This window comes from Oncorhynchus clarkii, chromosome 10, assembly GCF_045791955.1.
Source record: "Oncorhynchus clarkii lewisi isolate Uvic-CL-2024 chromosome 10, UVic_Ocla_1.0, whole genome shotgun sequence".
NCBI lineage: Eukaryota > Metazoa > Chordata > Actinopteri > Salmoniformes > Salmonidae > Oncorhynchus > Oncorhynchus clarkii.
This window is the reverse complement of record NC_092156.1, coordinates 38,249,399-38,275,263: the sequence shown is the minus strand read 5'-3', so window position 1 is coordinate 38,275,263 and position 25,865 is coordinate 38,249,399. Positions and strand designations below refer to the sequence as shown.

Below are 25,865 nucleotides of genomic sequence, written 5' to 3'. Positions count from 1 at the left end.
GGCTCTGGTCTATCTTGGGTTAGTTATACATATCTTTAGTTTCGTTTGAACTGTTTCATGAATTCAAAATGGCGAAAAACCCATAATGGCGGACCTTGTCGTTCCCTGAGCCAAATTTATTCCTTGTGAGGACTGAGGAGAGGGACTTATGTTGGCTACCGAATTTCATGACTTCAGGTGGGTAAGGGGCGTGACCTTTCAACGTTTGCATTTTCAATATCTTTTATAGCGCCACCATCTGGTCAATCACTGTTATTTTGTAAATGACCGCAAGACGTTTCATTCACCCAAGTTACGTCAAAATCGGGCCAGTGCTGTCTGATATCGCGTGTGACGTAAGGGACGGACGTAGACAGATCCACAGTCCCCTCCCCAATGAGGGACATTATTATTAGAAGTCATATTATTCATAGTACAGATTGTATACTGAGCAAATGTGTCAGTCAATTATAACAGCGGCACTTGACTATAGACACATATTAAATACATATTAAAGGATACGTCATTGCGCTTGACGCTCAAGTTATGTTACAGTATTTTTAACACTGCTTTGCACTGAAGTTATGAAATGTGATACTTTTCAACCGAGAAGGACTATGGGAAAGCAAGTCTACAGTATCACGCTAGCTCGTTTTGCAGCATGCAGCCACTCATGTCAATAAACTACAATCCCCAAAAGCCTTTGTATTGTTGACTTAAGCAAGATTTTGTCGACGTGGGAAAGGGTCTGCTCAGTGCTGACACAAACAGATAAATGTTCATGGATGTCGGTTGCAATAGAAATGAACATCTTGACATGCACATTGGATTCAATAAATATATGGTAATTGAAACTGCCTCTGGAAGCAATAAACATATGTGAATTGAAATATGTGGCTTAAACCTGAAGAGATATTGCTGAAAAATGCATTCAAGTTATGGGTGACGGAAAAAGGCAACAATTATTTCGTATTACAAAGGAGGCGAGGATATGGAGAAGGAGGAGGCGGTTTGACAGGTATGCGTTCTGTTCTTTGCTGTTCTGGTAAAACCCAGTGGTACCGCTATGACCGTCTAGCGAAGTGCTCACGCCATCAAACGAGAGCTCATATTTCCGTTATATTTTCTAATGTCCTCCAAATTATGACATGTATAGGGGAGGGAGGGAGGCAGACAGTTCTCTAGATGCGCGTGACAAATTGACAGCCTGAGCCTGAACTTCACATGTTAGCTTTGATTGCAACAGGTACACAATATAAAGTATGTGGACAACCCTTCAAATTAGTGGATTCGGCTATTTCAGGCACACCCATTGCTGACAGGTGTATAAAGTCGAACACACAGCCATGTATTCTCAATAGACAAACATTTGCAGTGGAATGGCCTTTGCTGAATAACTCAGTGACTTTCAATGTAGCACCGTCATAGGATGCCATCTTTCCAACAAGTCAATGTGCCAAATTTCTCCCCTGCTAGAGCTGCCCCGGTCAACTGTAAGGGCTGTTCTTGTGAAGTGGAAACATCTAGGAGCAGCAACTGCTCAGCTGCGAAGTGTTAGGCTACAGAACGGGACTGCTGACTCGCATCGCATGTAAAAATCAACTGTCCTTGATTGCAACATTCACTACTGAATTCCAAACTGCCTCTGGAAGCAACGTCAACACAAGAACTGTTCGTTGGGAGCTTCATGAAATGGGTTTCCATGGAAGAGCAGCCGCACAGAAGCTTAAGATCACCATGCACAATGCCAAGTGTGGCTGGAGTGGTGTAAAGCTTGCCACCGTTGGACTCTGAAGCAGTGGAAACGTGTTCTCTGGAGTGATGAATCACACTTCACCATCTGGCAGTCCGGCGGACAAATCTGGGTTTGGCGGATGCCTGGAGAACACTACCTGCCCGAATGCATAGTGCCAACTGTAAAGTTTGGTGGAGGAGGAATAATGGTCTGGGGCTGTTTTTCATGGTTTTGGCTAGGCCCCTTAGTTTTAGTGAATCGATCTTAATGCTACAGCATACAATGACATTCTAGACGATACTGTGTTTCCAACTTTGTGACAGTTTGGGGAAAGCCCTTTCCTGTTTCAGCATGACAATGTGCATAAAGCGAGGTCCATACAGAAATGGTTTGTTGAGATCGGTGTGAAAGAACTTGACTGACCTGCACAGAGCCCTGACCTCAACCCCATTGAACACCGTTGGGATGAATTGGAATGCTGACTGCGAGCCAGGCCTAATCACCCAACATCAGTGCCCGACCTCACTAAATGCTTTTGTGGCTGAATGGAATTAAGTCCCCACAGCAATGTTCCAACATCTTGTTGAAAACCTTCCCAGAAGAGTGGAGGAAGTTATAGCAGCAAGGGGGGGTCCATGATTTTGGAATGAGATGTTCGACGAGCATCTCCATATACTTTTGGTCTTGTAGTGTATCTACAATGTAACAGTTTACAGTAGCTTACCTACAATGCAGATTGGTTATTTTGTTAACACTCACAACACTTAATGTCTGGGGCGTATTCATTACGCCAAATCTGTTGCAAAAGTTTCTTAAACGTAACGAAACAGGAAGGGACTTACCTGAATTTGTCCAATAGAAACTCTCCTTTTAGTTGCAATGGTTTGGACTGATGATTACCCCAATGTTGTTTGCACACACGCTATGACATGGTAGTGTGTGTCAAATATTGGGTTGCCGACATTTGCTTTAGTTTATGAGTGGAGCAATGGGCTATACTGATGTGCACTTCTGTATGAGAATGTACTGTATCTACTCAAGCATGAGTAGAGCCAGGTCAATGGTCATCCTTTCTATAGTGTCAGTCTGGTCTACTAATTCCCTGCATTTGAAGTGGAATGATCATATTCTACATTATAAAAAATAATGTTTGTTGATCTTTGAGTTCAATACTGCCCTATTTGATTACATATTGATCCTCCTTCACCGTGCAAGTCAGGAGTCATTCATTGTATACATTACACCAAGAGTGAGTAGGGTACCTTGTTTGCTCAATTGCAGTCAATGAATGTCAGCTGTCAGTTTCCCAATAATAGTAGGTTGTCTTGCACATGGTCACTCACAGGCTCCAATAAGCCAATTCTCAGCTGTTGATCACAGTTATCCACTTGACTGAAACAGCATAGCTAACTTTCACATTTTCTCTCATCTCTAATGCTAAAAATAGCAATGGTGGCCTTCTATTCTGTTGAAGCCAACGGTGTTCCAGTGGTTATAGCCTACTGATTGTCATGGTACATGTATTTGTCAATTAGATGGACACTGAGAGCACAATTTTTGGGGCACAATAGATATATTCTCTGACTGGGCTAATAATGGATGGAGGTCCACCAATGGCTGCTCTCCTCCTTTTCAACGCCTTCTCGGAAGCCCCCTGCAACTTTAACTTTTTATCCTGAAGTATCAAGATTTAAATCTTAAATGGCCACAGGGCAGAGAGCAGGCTATTATCCAGTGATGCCTGCTCCTAATGAGGCCCTTGCAGACTGCAGATGCACAAGTTCTGTCAGAGTGTCTGCCAAACTTTTATGATGGATGATTTACAGTATGGGGCAAAACAAAGTCTGTAATCAGTTCACAGCTGTAGTGTAGGCCACCGTAGTCTCATCCACCAGCCGGCTCTTGTTAGCAATTAGCCTGGGTTTGAGGTTAAGACCACTTTACAGCTGTGTCATGATCCCCAAGCACAGCAGCCATAGATGCTGCTGATGCAGTCTGGGATAGCAGTATAGCTCTGACCTTGTTAATAATTTATGAAGGCCACTACAGGGGTAGATGGGTAACACAACACTGTTGGTTTGAGCCACCGACAGGCAGGACACTTGAATGTGATGATAAGCAGCACAATATCCATTGAGTTTTGACTGTTCCATGTTACATTATAATGGCATGCTGATCCAACCCAGGTGAAAGGGCTGTTTTGTTTGCTAGATACTGTAAATCAATAGACATGAAATTGCCTCATGATTTTGAAATGTCTTATTATGCCTGTTAAAATGTCTGACTGTTAATGAAAATGATTGCTACATATTTTTGGGACAGGTCTCCTGGTTGGAACTCTGGATACGATGCTGGACTCTACGTCTAAAGTTGCACCGTTTCGCATTCTACACCAGACACCGGACTCCCAGGTCTACTGGTCAATAGCGTGTGGTGAGAGTCTCTCTACACTTTCTCAACTATACTCTTCAGTCAGAGTAGACAACACACATTAAGTGTTTTACCCACTTCATATGTATGTACTGTATTCTAGTCAAGGCTCATCCTATAGAACTACTGCTGTACACACCATTTTTGTTCATATACTGTCCATAATATCTATACACACTGTCATATACATATTTATATTCCAGACTCTGACATTGCTCGTTCTATTATTTCTCTATTTCTTAATTCCTTTCTTTTTCCTTTTGGGGTTTGCATGTTTTGTATGGCTAGGTATTACTGCACTGTTGGAGCTAGGAAGATAAGCATTTCGCTACACCTGCGATAACATCTGCAAAATATGTGTACGCGACCAATAAAATGTCATTTGATTTGAACGTAAACATTATATATAGGCTTTAGTCATGGAATAACAGGCTACAATCATGTAACCTTTAGGATTATATTTGAGTCTAGACACATTTCCCATTTTGTAACAAAATAGATGGCTTAGTCATGGATAGTGTCAACAGTTTCCTTTCATTTGTGACTGTTTTCCCTGTGGTTAGGTGGCACCAAGGAGGAGATCAGCCAACACTGGGAGTGGCTGGAGAAGAACATCATGAGAACCCTGTCTGTGTTTGACTCCAGCGATGACATCACCAGCTTTGTGCAGGGCAAGATCAGAGTAAGTAATCACTAAAGCTTATTAAACATGTGGTTAGACACAGACATCAACAATACTATTGTTGATCTCTGCCGCTCTCACAGGAGATGGAGGCCTCCTCCAGACTTAATGATTTATTCATGTAGTGAAGCCTACTGATGATAAGTGGCAAGTGCTTACTCTTTGAAAATAGTTGGTGGTGATTGTTATTTCACTACTGCTTTATGATATGGAAACATTTGACTGTTTGTTGAAAGCTAAGCAAAGGATAGTAGGTTTAATAACAATATGAATTAACAAACCATATTATGCTAATCTATATGTCTTGATACATATTACAGAATGGAGATGGCATGCTGACTTGTTTAGACTGCTCAATTATATTAGCTATCTCAGTGGCCATTAGAGGGATGTTGACCTCTTCTTTCTATAAAGGGTCTGATTGCTGAGGAAGGAAAGGTGTCATTCGTGCAGGAGGATGACCCTGAGAAGTTCCGTGAGGCGCTGCTAAGGTTTGAGAAATGGTTTGACCTCCCTCAGAAGGAGAAGCTGGTCACCTACTACTCCTGCAGCTACTGGAGGGGTCGCGTGCCCTGCCAGGGCTGGCTCTACCTCAGCACCAACTTCCTGTCCTTCTACTCCTATCTGCTGGGCTCCGAGGGTGAGACCAGAGACCTGAGCAACCCCTCACTGTTGGCTAACTGTCACTAAATTGTCACTTATCCATTGTATTTGGATACAATATTATTATCATTCCATGTCATGACAGAATGGCAGTGAGTTACTCATTGAAAATAATCTGTTTCCTTTTCAGTGAAGCTGGTTATCTCCTGGAATGAGATCTGGAGGCTGGAGAAAACGTCCAATGTCATCCTGACGGAGAGCATCCATGTGTTGGCCAATGGGGAGGACCACTTCTTCTCCATGTTCCTTCATCTCAATGAGACGTTCCTGATCATGGAGCAGCTGGCTGACTACTCCATCAAACGCCTGTTTGATAAGGAGACTTTCCAGGAAGAGCCCTCCCTCTCAGACCCTCTGCAGATCACCAAGAGGTACTGTACTGTACTGACGTACTGTCCCTGCGCTCTTCCACATAACTCCTATTTGACAGTTACATCAGGGCACCATGTTGAACTGAGACGATAGTCATAACTCTGTTTAGTTCTTCCATGCTATTCTCAGTCACTTTCCTCTCTTCCAGAGGCTTAGAAACGCATGCTAGGAACGAGCAGTTCCGGGCCTTCTTCAGGCTGCCTAAAGAGGAGAACCTGCTGGAGGTGTATGAGAGCTTCCTGTGGGTGCCCTTCAGCCACTTCAACACGCTAGGGAAGATATGTCTTTCCGAGAGCTACCTGTGTTTCGCGAGCCAGGATGGCAGCCAGTGCCACGTCATCATCCCCATGAGAGAGGCAAGACGCTTCCATGAAACATAACTAATTACTGATAACATTTGTTCTGTTGCTCAGTGGTTTGTCCAGTGTTATTGAAACCAACTCCTATCCTTACAGGTGATTGGTGTGGAGAAGCCGGACCGTAGCAGCAGGGCTTTGATTGTGTGTGTGCGGGGTAAGAGGGCTCTACGGTTCTCTGAAGTCCGAGACTTTGAGCGCCTCGCCAATGCAATCCGCAGGAGGTGTGGGATGACGGCCAGTCCTCAGCACTCTGCATCGACTGAGGTAACTTACTGTTTTGACCTTTGCCATCAACCTTCCAACTGTCTCTAATTCACCTCCTTATCTGCCAGGCTATAATTGCTGCTGTTGAAAACAAACAGAATTGTGTGTTCACTGTGCCTTGCAGGTCATCAGAGGGGAGTGCCAAAACCTCATCAATCACTTTGAGGACAACCCAGAGGAGGTGGCTTTGATGGTGGGACAGAAGGACAGCAGCAAGGCTGTCAGCACTGAGGCCCTCATGACCGTGTTCCATCCCCAGGACACCGAAAATCTGGACCCCAAAATGGTGGATATAAGTGGTCTTTTTCTCTAAAATATTACTTTTGCTCATAGTATGAAGAAATATAAACATTTAACTAAAATAAAAAGCGCAACATGTAAAGTGTTGCTCCCGTATTTCATGAGCTGAAATAAAAGATCCCCTACATTTTCCACACACACAAAAATATTATTTCTCTCAAATGTGTACACATTTGTTTACATCCCTGTTAGGGAGCATTTCTCCTTTGACAAAATAATCCATCCACCTGACAGGTGTGGCATATCAAGAAGCTGATTAAACAGCATGATCATTACACAGGTGTACCTTGTGCTAGGAACAATAAAAGGCCACTCTAAAGTGTACCGTTGTGTCACACAACACAATGCCACAGATGTTTCATGTTTTGAGGGAGCGTGCAATTGGCATGCTGATTGCAGGAATGTCCACCAGAGCTGTTGCCAGAGAATTGAATGTTAATTTCTCTACCATAAGCCGCCTCCAATGTCATTTTAGAGAATTTGTCACTGTCCAACTAGCCTCACGGCCACAGACCACGTGTATGGCGTCGTGTGGGGGAGTGTTTTGCTGATGTCATAATTGTGAATAGATTGCCCCATCGTGGCAGTGGGGTTATGGTATGGGCAGGTATAAGCTACGGACAATTAACACACTTGCATTTTATCAATGGCAATTTGAATGCACAGAGATACCGTGACAAGATCCTGAGGCCCATTGTCTTCACACAGCCATTGAAGAGGAGATGTGTCGCGCTGCATGATGCAAATGGTGGTCACACCAGATAGTGACTGGTTTTCTGATCCACGCCTCTACCTTTTTTTTAAGGCATCTGTCACCAACAGATGCATATCTGTATTCTCCATCATGTCAAATCCATAGATTAGGGCCTATTGAATTTATTTCAATTTACTGATTTCCTTATATAAACTAACTCAGTGAAATCTTTGAAAATGTTGCATCTTGCGTTTTTATATTTTTGTTCACGATAGTTTCTCTAGGAGAACAGTTTTTTTCCAGTATGAGAATGATAATAGGGTGGAGTTTTTTTTGAAAGGTGTTCTCCCTGTACTGTAGAGTTGTCCCAGCCTTGACAGCTCATTTCTTATTCTACTGTTTCATCTCTGTGCCTGACAGCTGAAGGAGAAGATGAAGGAGCAGTCATGGAACATCCACTTCTCAGAATATGGCCGTGGCACCAGTATGTTCTGTACCAAGAAGACACGAGACCTGATTGTGCGTGGCATCCCTGAGGCCTTAAGGGGAGAGCTCTGGATGCTTTTCTCAGGTTCTGTTTGATATGGCTCATTAACTGTTAAATGGCATGTATGTTTCCTTTACTGGCGTGTTAAAGTGTGGTGTCTCTAATGTTTAATGCCGTAGATGGCTGTAGGACGCTGGATGTGTTTAGTTAAATATGGAGTGGGGTGTTTTGCCTTTGTACTATAGGTGCAGTCAACGACATGGCCACTAACCCGGGGTACTACAGTGAGCTGGTGGATCAGTCTCTGGGGACCAGCACCCTGGCCACTGACGAGATAGAGAGAGACCTGCACCGCTCCCTACCAGAGCACCCTGCCTTCCAGAGCGACACAGGCATCTCTGCCCTGCGCAGAGTCCTCACCGCATACGCCTACAGGAACCCCAAAATCGGCTATTGCCAGGTACCAAGCTAGAAACCCCTATAACACATTTTTTATTTTAAAAAGCTAATGGGCACCTTGATATTGCTCGTGCTTTTTCTCTTGTGAAGGCCATGAACATCCTGACGTCAGTCCTTTTGCTCTATGCAAAAGAGGAGGAGGCTTTCTGGCTGCTGGTGGCCGTCTGTGAGAGGATGCTGCCTGACTACTTTAACCGCAGGATCATCGGTGAGTGACGCAGCTGAACAACTATCATTTTTAGTTCTAGCATGACATTAGATATTTGTACTGTATGTGTGTTTGATACTGAATTACACTTTCCCCCTTAACTGCTAAAAATCCTGTTTACAAACTTGTGTTTCCTCAGGTGCACTGGTGGACCAGGCGGTGTTTGAGGAACTGATCCGAATGCACCTCACCCAGCTGACGGAACACATGACAGACCTGACCTTCTTCTCCTCTGTGTCCCTGTCCTGGTTCCTCACCCTGTTTATCAGCGTCCTGCCAATAGAGAGCGCGGTCAACGTGGTCGACTGCTTCTTCTACGACGGCATCAAAGCCATCCTGCAGCTGGGCCTGGCTGTGCTCGACTACAACATGGAGGGCCTGATCAGCTCCCATGACGACGCTGAGGCGGTCACCATCCTCAACAAGTGAGTGTCAACACTGAGAGGGCGGGGTCTGAAGGTCAACTGAATTGGTTATTTCAAAGTACCGTATTAGGTTATGGTTGGGTTGTGATGTAACATAAATTCCAAAACAATGAGGTAATTCTATAGGAATGTCCATTTAATTCATGTTACTTAACTGCTGCTCTGTTTGCCCTGGCAGGTTTTTTGATAATGTGAACAATAAGGACAGTCCTCTTCCACAAACAGTGCAGCAGAACTCTGTAGGGAACAATGACAAAGCATCATCCATCTCCAAGGTGGACGTCAGTGATCTCATCAAAGAAGCCTATGAGGTACTGTAACAGTCAGAGTTGCTAGGACTCACCCCATGTCTCAATGTCAGGCTTGTCATTGATTAGACTTTTTTAATTTGCTGACAGAAATATGGAGACATGAAATCAGAGGAAGTAGAGAGCATGCGGAAAAGAAACAAACTGTATGTTATCCAAACGTTAGAGGATACAACCAAGCAAAATGTGGTGAGTTGCTCATCCACAAACTTCCATAGCATCTTTTTGGCATTGTTTACTACAATTTGATGTAGGATTATTTGAGATGTACTTTGTCCCCAGCTGCGGGTAGTGTCACAAGAAGTAAAGTTCAGTGCTTCCCAGCTTGATGAACTTTATATATTGTTCAAGGTTGGTGCAATATCTCAAATAGTAATAATATACTACTGCATACCTACATGCATTAATATTCCTTCTCATAGACAGAGTTGACATGAAAAATGTAAATATGTTGAAAATAGACACAAAGTTAACCGCTGGAGATTGAATATTTCAATGTGTTTCCAGAGGCAACATTTCCTCAGCTGCTACTGGACAATGAACAGCCCAGTACTGCTGCACCACGACCCCAGCCTGGCCTATCTGGAGCAGTACCAGCTGGGCTTCCATCAGTTCAGCCTGCTCTTCTCCCTCCTGGAGCCCTGGTCCCTCTGCAGTGGCAAGGACACCCTCTTCCTCTGGGCCTTCCGCCTGCTGGATGAGAACCAGGATGGCCTCGTCAACTTCAAAGAGTTCTGCTGTGCCTTGGGTAAGGTTACACCAGCCGGCTGATGCATAGCTACAAGTCTATGAACGCTGTTCCCACCCTCTGCTTCTAACGTTATCTGTGGGAACTGTATGTCACATCTAATCCAGCGTCAACCTCATGAAACCTTTCATGCTAATTTACCCCTTCCCTATTTTGTTCTTACTACAGATATTTTGTACAGCGGCACTTTCACCAGCAAACTGACATTCCTGTTCAAGCTTCATCAGCCACCAGGTAAGTAAGATCACCTATAACTTCATCAGCACCTTCTCTATTAACCTCTTGTCATTCTGTCTATGATACTTTTGTTCTGTATTCCTTCTTAAGTGCCTTCACAAAGTATTCATACCCTGTTACTTATTCCACATTTTGTTGGTACAGCCTGAATTCAAAATGTATTCCGCATATGTTTTTTCTCACCCATCGACACACAACTCATAATGACGGTGAAAACATGTTTTTAGACATTTTTGCGCATTTATTGAAAATAAATGACAAACTAATTTTCATAATTATTCACACCCCTGAGTCAATAGAAGCACCTTTTGCAGCGATTACAGCTGTTAGTCTTTCTGGGTAAGTCTCTAAGTGCTTTCCACACCTGGATTCTGCAACAATTGCCCATTTATTATTTTGAAAATGTCAACAATTTTCAGGTCTTGTCATAGATTTTCAATTAGATGTAAAAAATTAATTACTCAAGAACATTCAATGTCTTCTTGGTAAGCAACTCCAGTGTAGATTTAGCCTTGTGTATTAGGTTATTGTCCTGCTGAAAGGTGAATTCATCTCCCAGTGTCTGGTGGAAAACAGACTGAACCAGCTTTTCCTCTAGGATTTTGCCTGTGCGTAGCTCCATTGCATTCATTTTTTATCCTGATAAACTCCCCAGTCCTTAACAATTACAAGCATTCCCATAACATGATGCAGCCACCACTATGCTTGAAAATATGGTACTCAGTAAAGTCTTGTATTGCCCCAAACAACACTGCTTTTCCACAATTTTTGCAGTTTTATTTTAATCCCTAATTGCAAATAGGATGCATGTTTTGAAATATTTATATTCTGTGCAGGCTTCCTTCTTTTCACTCTGTCAATTAGGGTAGTATTCTGGAGTAACTACAATGTTGTTGATCCATCCTCAGTTTTCTCCTATTACAGCCATTAAACTGTTTTAAAGTCACCATTGGCCTCATGGTGAAATCCCTGAGCGGTTTCCTTCCTCTCTGGCAACCGAGCTAGGAAGGACGCCTGTAAATTTGTAGGTAGCCTGGTGGTCTAGCGGTTAAGTGTGTTTCGGCAAGTAATTAAAAAATGGTTACTGGTTCGAAACCCAGAGCCAGCAAGGTGGAAAAATCTGTCGTTCTGCCCTTGAGCAAGGCAGTTAACCCCCAACAACAACTGCTCCCCGGGGGCCGATGTCGAGAGATGCAGAATCAGAGACATGCAACCCCCTGCATCTCTCTGATTAATTTTCACCCGTCTACCAATAGGTGCCCTTCTTTGCAACGCATTGGAAAACCTCCCTGGTTTTTGTGGTTGAATTTGTGTTTGAAATTCACTGCTCGACTGAGGGACCTTACACATTTTTTTGTGTGGTGTACAGAGATGAGGTAAACATTCAAATCATGTTAAACACTTGTTTCACACAGAGCAAAGTTTTACTCCTGAACTTATTTAGGCTTGCAGCAACAAAGGGGTTGAATACTTATTTACTCAAGACATTTCGGCTTTTAATTTTTTTATTAATTTGTAAACATTTCTAAAAAAATAATTCCACTTTGACATTATGGGGTAGGCCAGTGACCAACAATCTAAATTTAATCCATTTTAAATTCAGACTGTAACACAACACATTTTGGAAAACGTCAAGGGGTGTGAATGTTTTCTGAAAGCACTGTATAATAAGAAACAAATCCCAATACAATTTTCTTGCAGACTGTGCCTTTCTAATTTCAACTGTACTGTATATTTTGTGCTACTCTTCTACTCACCAACTAATCTCTTTGTTAACTGTTTCTTACATCTGTCCCTACTGTAATGTTGTATGCTCTCACAGACAATGTCTTCTTCCAGCTTTCACAGGTAGTCCTTTCCAATCAAAGGCCCAAAGACTGCCTCACTTTATTCCAATGACTGACGACATATCCCACTTGAGTCGATTGACTGGTCAGCTTGCTTTGCTCTTTTCTTTCTATGCTATAACCATTTCACTCTAGTCCTCTGTGCTTTTCTCTTTGGTAGATGCTCATCTGTCTGTCTTTAACAATGTCTTAAATGTGGGTCTTTTGTTGTGTACAATTTGTTTTTACTACCATCTAGGGATGTTAACTAACGAGATCCTTTTTAATGTGAAATTCGGATAGCCAAGCTTGCTTCGCACTCATGTTGGTGCTAACAAGCAGGTGAGCTAGTGCTAGGTTTCAATAGCCAATCCAGTAGGGGCTGGAAACTATAGTGAACTTTCCCCAGCTTTGGTCCTGCCCTGTTCACACTCTATGCTCGCATTGCCCAACGGTCCCCTGCCCACTTTGCTTCCTTCATTGAAAATGAATGGTCTTCTGTTGTTTCATAGCTCCCCAATGTGCTATATGGATCTCTTGTGTTGTTTATCACACGTGCACAGCATACAGTCTAGTTTGAGGAGCAGAATAGCCTATCACCTGTCATCCAGGATGAGAGCAGCTCTTTAAAAAGAGGGTACTGGAATGAAATGTCTTTTTTACGGCCAGTCATTACGTAGCAAATTGCTTAAAGGTTCTAAATGCAATCACGTGTTAACTGTTTTCACTCCTCCCGTGTGGCGCCGCGGTCTTGGGGCGTCACTACAAAGTCACTCACTGTAGCCGCTTGTTATAGACCCCCCTCAACTCCCAGCTGTGCCCTTGACACCGTATGTGAATTGATTGCCCCCCATCTATCGTCAGAGTTCGTACTATCCCAATTTAGGGGACCTAAATTGGGATATGCTTAAAACCCCGTCCGTCCTACAATCTAAGCTAGATGCCCTCAATCTCACACAAATTATCAAGGAACCTACCAGGTACAATCCCAAATCCATAAACATGGGCACCCTCATAGATATCATCCTGACCAACTTGCCCTCTAAATACACCTCTGCTGTTTTCAACCAGGATCTCTGTGATCACTGCCTCATTGGCTGCATCCGTTATGGGTCCGCGGTTCAACGACCACACCTCATCACTGTCAAACGCTCCCTAAAACACTTCTGCGAGCAGGCCTTTCTAATCTACCTGGCCCGGGTATCCTGGAAGGATATTGACCTCATCCCTTCAGGAGAGGATGCCTGGTCATTCTTTAAAAGTGCTTTCCTCACCATCTTAAATATGCATGCCCCTTTCAAAAAATGTAGAACTAAGAACAGATATAGCCCTTGGTTGACTCCAGACTTGATTGCCCTTGACCAGCACAAAAACACCCTGTGGTGTACTGCACTAGCATCGATATGCAACTTTTCATGGTAGTCAGGAACAAGTACACACAGTCAGTTAGGAAAGAAAAGGCTAGATTTTTCAAACAGAAATTTGCATCCTGTGGCACTAATTCCAAAAGTTCATGGAGAATAAGAGTACCGCTGCCCACTGCACTGAGACTAGGAAACACTGTCACCACTGATAAATCCACGATAATCTACAATTTCAATAGGCATTTCTCTACGGCTGGCCATGCTTTCCACCTGGCTACCCCAACCCCGGCCAACAGCTTTGCACCCCCCACAGCAACTGGCCCATCCCTCCCCGCTTCTCCTTCACTCAAATCCAGACAGCTGATGTTCTGAAAGAGCTGCAAAATCTGGATCCCTACAAATCAGCTAGGCTAGACAATCTGGACCCTCTCTTCCTAAAATGATCTGCCGCCATTTTTGCAATCCCTATTACTCGTCTGTTCAACCTCTTTCGTATCGTCTGAGATTCCTAAAGATTGGAAAGCGGCCGCAGTCATCCCCCTCTTCAAAGGGGGAGACACTCTAGACCCAAACTGTTACAGACCTACAGTTGAAGTCGGAAGTTTACATATACATTGCCTTGCGAAAGTATTCGGCCCCCTTGAACTTTGCGACCTTTTGCCACATTTCAGGCTTCAAACATAAAGATATAAAACTGTATTTTTTTGTGAAGAATCAACAACAAGTGGGACACAATCATGAAGTGGAACGACATTTATTGGATATTTCAAACTTTTTTAACAAATCAAAAACTGAAAAATTGGGCGTGCAAAATTATTCAGCCCCCTTAAATTAATACTTTGTAGCGCCACCTTTTGCTGCGATTACAGCAAAAGGTGAAGTCGCTTGGGGTATGTCTCTATCAGTTTTGCACATCGAGAGACTGAAATTCTTTCCCATTCCTCCTTGCAAAACAGCTCGAGCTCAGTGAGGTTGGATGGAGAGCATTTGTGAACAGCAGTTTTCAGTTCTTTCCACAGATTCTCGATTGGATTCAGGTCTGGACTTTGACTTGGCCATTCTAACACCTGGATATGTTTATTTTTGAACCATTCCATTGTAGATTTTGCTTTATGTTTTGAATCATTGTCTTGTTGGAAGACAAATCTCCGTCCCAGTCTCAGGTCTTTTGCAGACTCCATCAGGTTTTCTTCCAGAATGGTCCTGTATTTGGCTCCATCCATCTTCCCATCAATTTTAACCATCTTCCCTGTCCCTGCTGAAGAAAAGCAGGCCCAAACCATGATGCTGCCACCACCATGTTTGACAGTGGGGATGGTGTGTTCAGCTGTGTTGCTTTTACGCCAAACATAACGTTTTGCATTGTTGCCAAAAAGTTCAATTTTGGTTTCATCTGACCAGAGCACCTTTTTCCACATGTTTGGTGTGTCTCCCAGGTGGCTTGTGGCAAACTTTAAACGACACTTTTTATGGATATCTTTAAGAAATGGCTTTCTTCTTGCCACTCTTCCATAAAGGCCAGATTTGTGCAATATACGACTGATTGTTGTCCTATGGACAGAGTCTCCCACCTCAGCTGTAGATCTCTGCAGTTAATCCAGAGTGATCATGGGCCTCTTGGCTGCATCTTCTCCTTGTATGAGCTGAAAGTTTAGAGGGACGGCCAGGTCTTGGTAGATTTGCAGTGGTCTGATACTCCTTCCATTTCAATATTATCGCTTGCACAGTGCTCCTTGGGATGTTTAAAGCTTGGGAAATCTTTTTGTATCCAAATCAGGCTTTAAACTTCTTCACAACAGTATCTCGGACTGAAATGTGGCAAAAGGTCGCAAAGTTCAAGGGGGCCGAATACTTTCGCAAGGCACTATACCTTAGCCAAATACATTTAAATTCAGTTTTTCAGAATTCCTGACATTTAATCCTAGTACAAATTCCCTGTTTTAGGTCAGTTAGGATCACCACTTTATTTTAAGAATGTGAAATGTCAGAATAATAGTAGAGATTTATTTCAGCTTTTATTTCTTTCATCACATTCCCAGTGGGTCAGAAGTTTACATACACTCAATTAGTATTTGGTAGCATTGCCTCCTTTAAATTATTTAACTTGGGTCAAACATTTCAGGTAGCCTTCCACAAGCTTTCCACAATAAGTTGGTGAATTTTGGCCCATTCCTGCTGACAGAGCTGGTGTAACTGAGTCAGGTTTGTAGGCCTCCTTGCTCGCACACGTTTTTTCAGTACTGCCCACACATTTTCTATAGGATTGAGGTCAGGGCTTTGTGATGTCCACTCCAATACCTTGACTTTGTTGTCCTTAAGTCATTTTGACACAACTTTGGAAGTATGCTTGGGGTCATTGTCCATTTCGAAGACACATTTGCAACCAAGACTGATGTCTTGAGATGTTGCTTCAATATATCCACATAATTTTCCTTCTCATGATGCCATCTACTTTGTGAACTGCACCAGTCCCTCCTGCAGCAAAGTACCCCCACAACATGATGCTGCCACCCCCGTGCTTCACGGTTGGGATGGTGTTGTTCGCCATGCAAGCCTCCCCTTTTTCCTCCAAACATAACGATGTTCATTATGGCCAAGCAGTTCTATTTTTGTTTCATCAGACCAGAGGACATTTCTCCAAAAAGTACGATATTTGCAGTTGCAAATCGTAGTCTGGCTTTTTTAAGGAGGTTTTGGAGCAGTGGCTTCTTCCTTGCTGAGCAGCCATTCAAGTTATGTCGATATAGGACTCTGTGGATATGTGGATTTACTGTGGATATAGATACTTTTGTACATGTTTCCTCCAGCATCTTCACAAGGTCCTTTGCTGTTGTTCTGGGATTGATTTACACTTTTTGCACCAAAGTACTTTCTTCTCTATGAGACAAAACGGGTCTCCTTCATGGGCAGTATGAGGGATACGTGGTATCACGTTCTTTATACTTGCGTACTATTGTTTATACAGATGAACATGGTACCTTCAGGCGTTTGGAAATTGCTCTCATTGGAAGTTCCACCTTATCTCAGCTCACTGATCACCATAGCAACACTCACCCGTAGCACGCATATTTCACTGGTCATCCCCAAAGCCTTCCAGTCCTCTGCGGCCAATGACTGGAACAAATTGCAAAAATCACTGAAGCTGGAGACTTATCTCCCTCACTAACTTTAAGCGTCAGGTGTCAGAGCAGCCTGCCAATCGCTGCAGCTGTACACAGCCCATCTGTAAATAACCCATCCAACCAACTACCTACCTCATCGTCATTGTTTTTCTGCTCTTTTGCACACCAGTATTTCTACTTGCACATCCTCATCTGCACTATCCATCACTCCAGTGTAAATTGCTAAATTGTAATTACTTTGCCATTTTTGGCCTATTTATTGCCTTTCCTCCTTATAACATTTTGCACACACTGTATACAGATTTTTCTATTGTGTTATTTGCTGTACGTTTGTTTATCCCATGTGTAACTGTTGTTTTTTTCGAAATGCTTTGCTTTATCTTGGCCAGGTCGCAGTTGTAAATGAGAACTTGTTCTCAACTGGCCTACCTAGTTAAATAAAGGTGAAATAAAATTTTAAAAACTACAGACCCGGGTTTGATCCCAGGCTGTTTCACAACCGGCAGTGCCGGGGAATCCCATAGGGCGGCGCACAATTGACCCAGCGTCGTCCGGGTTTAGGGGATGGTTTGGCCGGGGGGGCCTTTACCCGGCTCATTGCGACTACTTGGGGTGGGTTGGGCGCCACAGTTGAATGGTGTTTCCTCCGACACATTGTTACGGGTGTTAAGGAGCGTGGTTTGGCGGGTCATGTTTCGGAGGACACATGATTTGACCTTTTCCTCTCCCGAGCCCGTTGGGGAGTTGCAGCGATGAGACAAGATCGTAATTGGATATGACGAAATTGGCCATAAATAGGGGGGTTACAATTAAAAAGCTAAAAATTGTATTTCTCAATCTCAACTCCTAATTCAAGCGTGCCTCCCATTCGCCATTCGAGTGCATAGGCTATAGTCAACGGTAGGCAGGCTAGCAACGTGTCACCCTGAACTTTACAATGTGAGCTTGTGGCATTATAATTGTTTGAAACATTAAAGTTTTACTTTAATACAAGTAATGAGGAATGTCTTACCTTGCTTCACAGCAGCCTATCCAAAATCCAACCATAGAAATGTGGAGGCAATTCTTTAAGAAATACTTCCTAATGCCATTAACCAGCATTTGTTCTATTGGTATTCATATTTTGTTGTCCAGAAGCCAAAGTCACAATCCTAGTCATATTAGCAACCCATCGTAGTTATTATTTTCTATGTTTAACTGAGATTTTCATCTCTGTGTCATATGGAGCCGCTCGCATTAAGTGCGCTGTTTAGAACAGTGTTTTGTCGCTAATTGCATTTTGCATGTTTTATTAGCTGAGTCATTACACCAGTTGCATGTTTAATAATAGCCTTTATCATTTTGACTGTAAGACATAGGCTTGCTATTGCTGCATGTTTTCATTAAGCTCTTAATGAAAAATGACCATTCCTTGTATGTATGTTTATTATTTTCTGTTGGTCACGTTTCGAAAACACTTTACCGTTTGTTGACCGGTTAATGAGGTTGGTTAGTCGGCAGCAAAACGTACCAAAGGTTTACAGTTGAAGTCGGAAGTTTACATACACTTAGATTGGAGTCATTAAAACTTGTTTATCTTTTTTATTTTTTATTTTACCCCGTTTTCTCCCCAATTTCGTGGTATCCAATTGTTAGTAGCTACTATCTTGTCTCATCGCTACAACTACCGTACGGGCTCAGGAGAGACGAAGGTTGAAAGTCATTTATACTCCGATACACAACCCAACCAAGCCGCATTGCTTCTTAACACAACGTGCATCCAACCCGGAAGCCAGCCGCACCAATGTGTCGGAGGAAACACCGTGCACCTAGCGACCTGGTCAGCGTGCACTGCGCCCGGCCCGCCACAGGAGTCGCTAGTGCGCGATGAGACAAGGATATCCCTACCGGCCAAACCCGGACGACGCTAAGCCAATTGTGCGTTGCCCCACGGACCTCCTGGTCACGGCCGGCTGCGCGATCCCAGAGTCTCTGGTGGCACAGCTAGCACTACGATGCAGTGCCCTAGACCACTGCGCCACCCGGGAGGCCCCCAAGTTAAACAATTTAAAGGCAATGCTACAAAATACTAATTGAGTGTATGTAAACTTCTGACCCTCTGGGGATGTGATGAAAGAAATTCAAGCTGAAATAAATCTCTATTGTTCTGACATTTCACATTCTTAAAATAAAGTGGTGATCCTAACTGACCTAAGACAGGGAAGTTTTACTAGGATGAAATGTCAGGAATTGTGAAAAACTGAGTTTAAATGTATTTGGCTAAGGTGTCTGTAAACTTCCGACTTCAACTGTATATATGATATAATTGCTCACTGGTTATGGTTTAGAATGGCAAAATGTACTTTACAGTTACTGTATGACTTCCTTTGATGTGAATGTATTCCATTCTTACTATGTAGTGTCTGACCTTCCAGAAGATGGCGTGATCAGAAAAAGCCCTGAAAGAGGTATTTTAATTGGCATGTCTCTTTCTATTTTACCAAGCTTCACAATGTTGCTAATTTGAACAGAATGTCAGAAAACACATTGCGCTTTCTGTTTCACTCCCACAGGCAGAGGGAAAGTTGATCTGCAGGCCTACCTGAAACAATGGCAAGATGAGATACTAAAGAAAGAGGAGAGCATTAAGGATTTACCCAGAATAAACCAGGTGAATACACCACTATCTAGGTTAACATGAAGTCAATCTGGTGACTATGATATAGTTAGTTATCTTTTGAACAGGTCAACTTTGAACAATTGAATACACATGTCATTCCTTTATGCAAAAGTCTTCATTTAATCCATCTCTTTTATTTTTTGTTTGTCAGGCTCAGTTTATCCAGTTTTCCAAAACACTCTACAACCTGTTCCATAGTGACCCAGAGGAAGAGTCTCTGTACCGTGCTGTGGCTCGAGTCACCAGTCTTCTGCTGAGAATGGAAGAAGTAGGGCGCAGGCTCCAGGAGCCCACCAGTCCCCAGAAGTCCAGCACTAGCCCCATCCAGGCTGCCCTAGAGGGGGCTCTACCTGACGGGGAGGCTTCCAGCACCCCTGAGAGCAGCTCTGACACCCCTAGCACTCCCATCACTCAGGAGGCAGGCTCCATCCCACAGGAGGTCGAGTGGTCATTCGCTTTTGAGCAGATCCTGGCATCCCTGCTCAACGAGCCTGTCCTTGTGCGCTTCTTTGAGAGGCCTGTAGACATTCAAGCCCGGCTGGACCATGCCAAGTGTGCTCAGTTGAAAGCCAAGACAAACGAGTGAAGGATCCACTGTGGGTTTAACCCTCTTATCAAAGCCATTAAGTCTCTGTTCACTATCTTCTCTATTTTCTAATGTTATTTCTCCACCTGGTCAGGTAACAGGAAAGGATCCTAAAGCCAACCCTGTTCACTGTAACCAAACGTAGAAATATACTTGTATAAATTCCAGTTGTATCTTGTAGATCCATAGTTTGTCCTGTCCTCTGCACACCAGCGAACCTGCTCAAGCATCTTGCTTCTAAGTGCCAGAGTGGTTTTTCTCATGCAGCCATAAATCTCTCAGCTAATTTTCAGAAACACCAGCCTTTCAAATTGGGGTGAGAGTGATCAGTTGACCTGTGTGGAATATATAGGGAGCACCCTCCAGGGTAGTCACTTGAAGCCAACAATGGAAGTCAGTCTTTGCTTGATACCGGTGCATGTAGATGGGATGAATAATTGTATATGAGACCCTTACTGTTGCTCATCCATAATTATGCAATGAATGGAACCTAGAATGGAGAGATGAAAGAGGCACCACTGTTATTGTATCTCTGGGTTTACTTTGTAATGAAGGATGTGGCCAATTTATTTCTGGTCATTTTATGGAAGGGGGGCTTTTGAAAACAATGGGACCACTACTTACTAAAGGCCTAAGAGAGTGCTGAATAGTTGGAATTCTACATGTATGTTTTTTTATGGCATCTTACTTTTTTGCCTTCAAATATCCATTTGTTTTGCTGAAATATCATGACTGAGGGAACAAGAGCATGCTGTCATTGCCAAGTCAAATCACTTTCAGGACACAAACTAAAAACTAATTGTATAGTTGTTGAGGCAACCACAAATGAGGACATTGTGCAATATTTAGTTTCTAACTAATGTCTGAGTCTTTAAAGGAAATTAAGTTCATGTATATATAATTTGATATACAGAAGAATATACATAACTGTCTTATGATTTATATTATCTTGTTTGATATTGTAAATTGAATTGAGTTGCAAAGGGATTACTAAATATTTGTCAGCGTAAATGTTATATTTATAATGTTTTTTAACAGGAAATTATTGTTATGTTTGATTATATTTGTGAGACTGCAGAAAAAAACATTTTCACGTGCGTAACTGGTAGTGTATATCCTGTTACACATTCCTTTATAAATTGTTAGACTTTTTTGAAATGCTGTTAAGCATGAAAGGATGCATGGGCATGGATAAATTATGACAATAACTAATTATTCCAAATGCAACACAGTTGGCTCTGAATGTGTTACTTTATTTCTAGGTTTGATGTGGTGGACTGTAAAATGCAGGATTTTAGTCAGATATTGATTGGAAAAAAACCTGCTTCAATGTCCTTTGTGTAGTATAGATATTTCTATTTTACATGAGCAGTTATACATATTTATTTTCTAAATGAGTCAGGAAAAGGACAGCTGAGCAACTTTTACATGGTTTGTATTTTCTGTATTTGAGCGTTTTTCCTCAGTGCCATCTGTGTGTAAAATCACACCTTGCAGTTATATTATAGTCCTCTAAAATGATATTCCTTGTTATAATAGATGCTAAGGTTAATATAAATATTTGTCACTTTAAAGCATTACTTGACAGCACAATATCATAAAATATAGTCGATATGTAGCTACTTTGCAGTGAAAAAAAAAGCAATCTAGTAATGAGCATGTTCATGGGAGAGCAAGTGTTACTGTTTAAAATTAGCAGTTTACTCTACATTGCATTATTAGTGACTTGAGTGGGAAGTTAAATTCACCTGTGAACAAGTCAACCAAATGAAAGTCTTAAATATTTGCAGGGAAATTGCCATTTGAAATGACAGTTCTCATGATAGATTGTTGTAGACTACACTCACATTTAGAAATAAAGAGACATTGTCTATGGGCTTTATCAGTTATGCAGTAGACATCTGTAGTCAGATTTTTATCTACTTGATGCAATACATAGGATAATGGTGTACTTATTACCAGTGAAACTATATTAGGTGACCTTTTATTTCACCTTTAAGCTGTTTACGCTTTAAGATGACTCGTCGCACAAATGTATTTAGGCCGACTTAAGATAACTTGTAAATGTAATGGCATTGTTTCCAATTAATGGTCTTAATTACAGTATTCTCATTTAAACACATTTATATGGTGACTGTCTACAGTCTGTGTACTGCCTGTTTTTGTGGGGGGGAAAATTAATCCGTTGAAATGTTATGTCGTTTTTGATCTGCCTGTGCCTACCACAAGTGACACTATGTGAATGTCAAACGTCTTGAAATGAAATAAAGTTATAATAAAAAAATCTCAGTTTGTCTGTCTTAGACATCAAATATGTTTATTTGAATGAATGAGTTGTTTTGCAAATAGGCCAAGTGAATGAACAGAACAACCAGGATGGATTTGAACCCTGGAGTTCCGCAGGATTTTGTTCCAACTAGGCACCACACTTGACCAACTGCGCTAATTGATCAGTTCAATAAATTCAACAACTGGTCTTCCAGGTTAGTTAAATAAAAAACATAAACTGCCTACCCCTGTAGTAGGCTATGCTTACATATAGCATGAGGTGTCAAACTCATTCCATGGAGGGCCTCCTGTCTGCAGGTTTAAGTTTTTTTAATAAGGGAGGAGCGAAAACCTGCAGACACTAGGCCCTCTGTGGAATGAGTCTGACACCCTTGACCTAACATGTATCCCTCTTGAGCAGAGTTTCCCAAACTCGGTCTTGGTGCCCCCCCTGGGTGCACATCTTCTGAGAAAGCTGTAGCTTGGGGATGTCCCTCTGGGGTTACTCGCCACCCCTGTTGTTGATTTAACCTTGGTGGAAAATGTTTGGTCAGAAATCAGTGATATAGGTGAACTGGTTGAACTGGTTTTTACAGATGGTTCCAAGGATCCTGATAGTGGACACACGGGAGCAGGAGTTTATGTTCCTGAACTTGATGTGCAGAAATACTGTAGAAGACTTAACAGATGGCCTGTCTGCATACTCATTTGAACTGTTGGCAATGGAAATTGTTCTTCAGTGGGTGGTGGAAGCTTAACCTATTAGAATTGTATTATGCTCAGATTCTTTGTCTGTACTGTGTAGTTTATTCTCTGGTAACTAATAGTAGTGATCTACTATTGGAGGCATTAGGTCTATTATGGAGAATTGCAAGACTGGGTGTGGCAGTGTGTTTCTGCTGTAGATATGTATAGAGGACTCAAATAGGATATAATCTGTTTTAGCAGTTGCCATTGAGGGCTTCCCCCATTTTAAAGTAGTCAACTGGGTGGGGATTGGTTGGGAGCAACAACCAATGATCAGAGAGCAGTGTTGTCTTCTTCAAATTGGGATCTATGGTTTGTAAATGGCTTTATCGCCATCTAGTGTCCACAATATATAAATGACAAGATTTGGTTCAGGACTCAAAACAGGGATATGGTTCCAGTCGTTTTTCCACCATTCATTTTTCCCATAGGGGATTTTAGAAACACTTAAAATAAGGGCTGTGTTTCGTGTAGGCTGACATTTTGATAAACATGTAAATCTCTCTTGGACAAGGTGACTTACTAATATTTGGCTCTATTTACTCTCAGATTTGAAAATGCTAATTAGCATCAACGTAGACATCATGCAAACTACAAATCCCTACAAGCTCCTCCACGTCATCTCTAGCTGACACCTTTGCTAAACAGGTATTGTGTCAATTTAAAACTTGCACAGACAGTTCACAGACTTGTCAATTTAAAGAAATGTAGCCTATTTATTCATTATTACATTTAGCTAACATTATATAGTTAATCCAGAGATTCTTACCTTTGCCTCAATTCGTCAGTCTCGTCCAGATAATTTTATTTGCAGTTTTTTGTGATTGCCACATTAGCAGCTAATTAGCATTTATTTAACTTTGGGGGTAAATGCAGGCAAATCTATTGATAAATCACCTTGTCCTAGAGGGATTAACACAGTTATCAAAACATCACGCCAGGTTAAGCCTACACGAAACACAGACCTTATTTTAAGTGTCTTTATTTTAAGTGTTTCTAAAATCCCCTTTGTTTGACCTCTAGGTTTTATAGTTATTATGACTCATACTGTGGTACTCTATATAAGCCTTACACTTTCAAACACAAAAGAAGAAAGGACTACTATGAAGATATCGTCAAATGTCCTGCCCATGCTATCGCAGATGCCATAATTGCATGGATACAAAGAAGAGACCTCTTTCCATCTCTATGACTTCTGTTGGGTCCCAGCCCATTCAGGTGTGGGAGGGAAATAAATTGTAGCCAAAAGGGCTTTAAAGGTCCAATGCAGTTGTTTTATAGCAATGTCAAGTAATTTCTGGGTAACAATTAAGTACCTTACTGTAATAGTTTTCCAATAAAATGGTCTAAAAGAAACAAAAGCAAGAATTATGCTAGGACTGTCTGGGAGTGGTCTGAGTAGGGAAACTAGCTTTAATTGCCAGTGAGGTTTGGAACTTCCTTTGTTATTGGTCTATTAACTTATTTACCTCCTGGTGATGTCACCAAGCAAGCTGAAACTCCACCTATGTGAAGCGTAAATTGTATTTTCAATCAGGAAATAACACAGATTAAATGTTTTCACACTTTTACAGCATTCGTTTCATCAGCTGTTGTACAATATGATACAAAAAAACAAGAAAAACAACATTTTGACTGCACTGGGCCTTTAAACGAGGTATAGACCTAATTTATATGTTTTGCTTCATTGGGTAGCCTGCATCTACACAGGCAGCCCAATTCAGATTTTTTTTCCCACTAATTTGTGTTTTGACCGATCACGTCAGATCTTTATCAGTGCTAATCAGATAGGTCAAAAGACCAATTAGTGAAAAAAATATCAGAATTGGACTGCCTGTTTAAAACTTCCTAAGGCTAGGGGGCACTATTTTCACGTCAGAATGAAAAGTGTTCCCAAAGTAAACTGCCTGCTACTCAGGCCCAGAAGCCAGGATGTGCATATAATTGGTAAAGTTTCTAAAACTGTTAAAATTATGTCTGTGATTATAACAGAACTTATTTGGCAGGCAAAACCCCGAGGACAAACCATCCAGGAATGTTTTTTGAGGTCACTCTCTTTTCAATGGGATTTCTATGGGAATCTAGATTTCTAAGGCACTTGGGTGCAGTTCCTATCGTTTCCACTGGATGTCAACAGTCTTTAGAAATTGGTTGATGTTTTTCCTTTGAGAAATTAAGAAGTAGGGCTGTTCAGAACGAGGATAGAGTGAAGTGTACTGTTGTAGTTGGGGCGCGTGACCTGAAAGCTCGCTCCACTTTGTTTTTATCCGCTATTGAACACAGTTTATTCCTTTGATGGGGTGCTGTCCTCAGATAATAGCATTGTTTGCTTTCGCCATAAAGCCTTTTTGAAATCTGACACTGTGGCTGGATTAACAAGAAGTTCATCTTTAAACCGGTGTATAACACTTGTATGATTTAGGAATTATTATTATGAGTATTTCTGTTTATGAATTTGGAGTGCTGCTAGTTCACTGGGTGTCGGATTGGCGCGCGAAGGGATCACTAAGAAGTTGCGCCTGGAACAGTAGGCAAGTTCGTTATGCATGGCCCGGTGCCCCGGTTAGGTGGAGTTTGCACATTTTAGACCATTCCATTGGTCCTTAAGTGAAATCTCCACCAACCCGGTGCACAAAACGAACTGGCCTATTGTATACTGAACAAAAATATAAACGCAACATGCAACAATTTCAATGTTTTTAATGACTTACCGTTCAAATAAGGAAATCAGTCAATTGAGAGATTCATTAGGCCCTAATTTATGGATTTTACATGACTGGTCAGGGGCGCAGCCATGGCTGGGCCTGGGAGGGCATAGGCCCACGTCACTGGGGGGCCAGGCCCAGCAAATCAGAATGAGTTTTTCCCCACACAAGGGCTTTATTACTGACAGAAATACTCCTCAGTTTCATCAGCTGTCCTGGTGGCTGGTCTCAGACAATC

General features: G+C 42.1%; 1 protein-coding gene across 3 annotated transcripts; it reads left to right on the top strand.

The window, feature by feature from the left end:
* The first annotated feature begins 692 nt into the window (after window positions 1–692).
* On the top strand, window positions 693–22,192 carry LOC139418434 (TBC1 domain family member 8B-like). Of its 3 annotated transcripts, none has more exons than XR_011635328.1 (21): window positions 693–997; window positions 4,037–4,147; window positions 4,708–4,826; window positions 5,241–5,466; window positions 5,620–5,860; window positions 6,010–6,217; window positions 6,317–6,484; window positions 6,609–6,770; window positions 7,899–8,049; window positions 8,211–8,425; window positions 8,515–8,632; window positions 8,772–9,057; window positions 9,236–9,368; window positions 9,456–9,554; window positions 9,648–9,716; window positions 9,873–10,113; window positions 10,282–10,347; window positions 19,062–19,109; window positions 19,215–19,312; window positions 19,473–21,454; window positions 21,805–22,191. XR_011635328.1 is itself a non-coding variant. In XM_071167845.1 (21 exons), the coding sequence occupies exons 1-21, from the start codon at window positions 871–873 to the stop codon at window positions 19,905–19,907; spliced, it is 3,414 nt and encodes a 1,137-aa protein (XP_071023946.1). In that variant the 5' UTR covers window positions 743–870; the 3' UTR covers window positions 19,908–22,191. The 3 variants fall into 3 exon arrangements, 2 of the variants coding, with proteins under 2 accessions (XP_071023947.1, XP_071023946.1); XM_071167845.1 differs by adding an exon at window positions 12,190–12,282 and having other exon boundaries at window positions 743–997; window positions 19,473–22,191; XM_071167846.1 differs by having other exon boundaries at window positions 19,473–22,192.
* The last annotated feature ends 3,673 nt before the right edge of the window (window positions 22,193–25,865 follow it).

Excerpts from the sequence above, each read along its gene's own strand:
- LOC139418434 (XM_071167845.1), top strand. The coding sequence starts at position 871 with ATGTGGCTTAAACCTGAAGAGATATTGCTGAAAAATGCATTCAAGTTA. Across the intron at positions 6,485-6,608 it reads AGCACTCTGCATCGACTGAG|GTCATCAGAGGGGAGTGCCA; the intron begins GTAACTTACTGT and ends TGTGCCTTGCAG. Across the intron at positions 19,313-19,472 it reads ATTTACCCAGAATAAACCAG|GCTCAGTTTATCCAGTTTTC; the intron begins GTGAATACACCA and ends TTTGTTTGTCAG.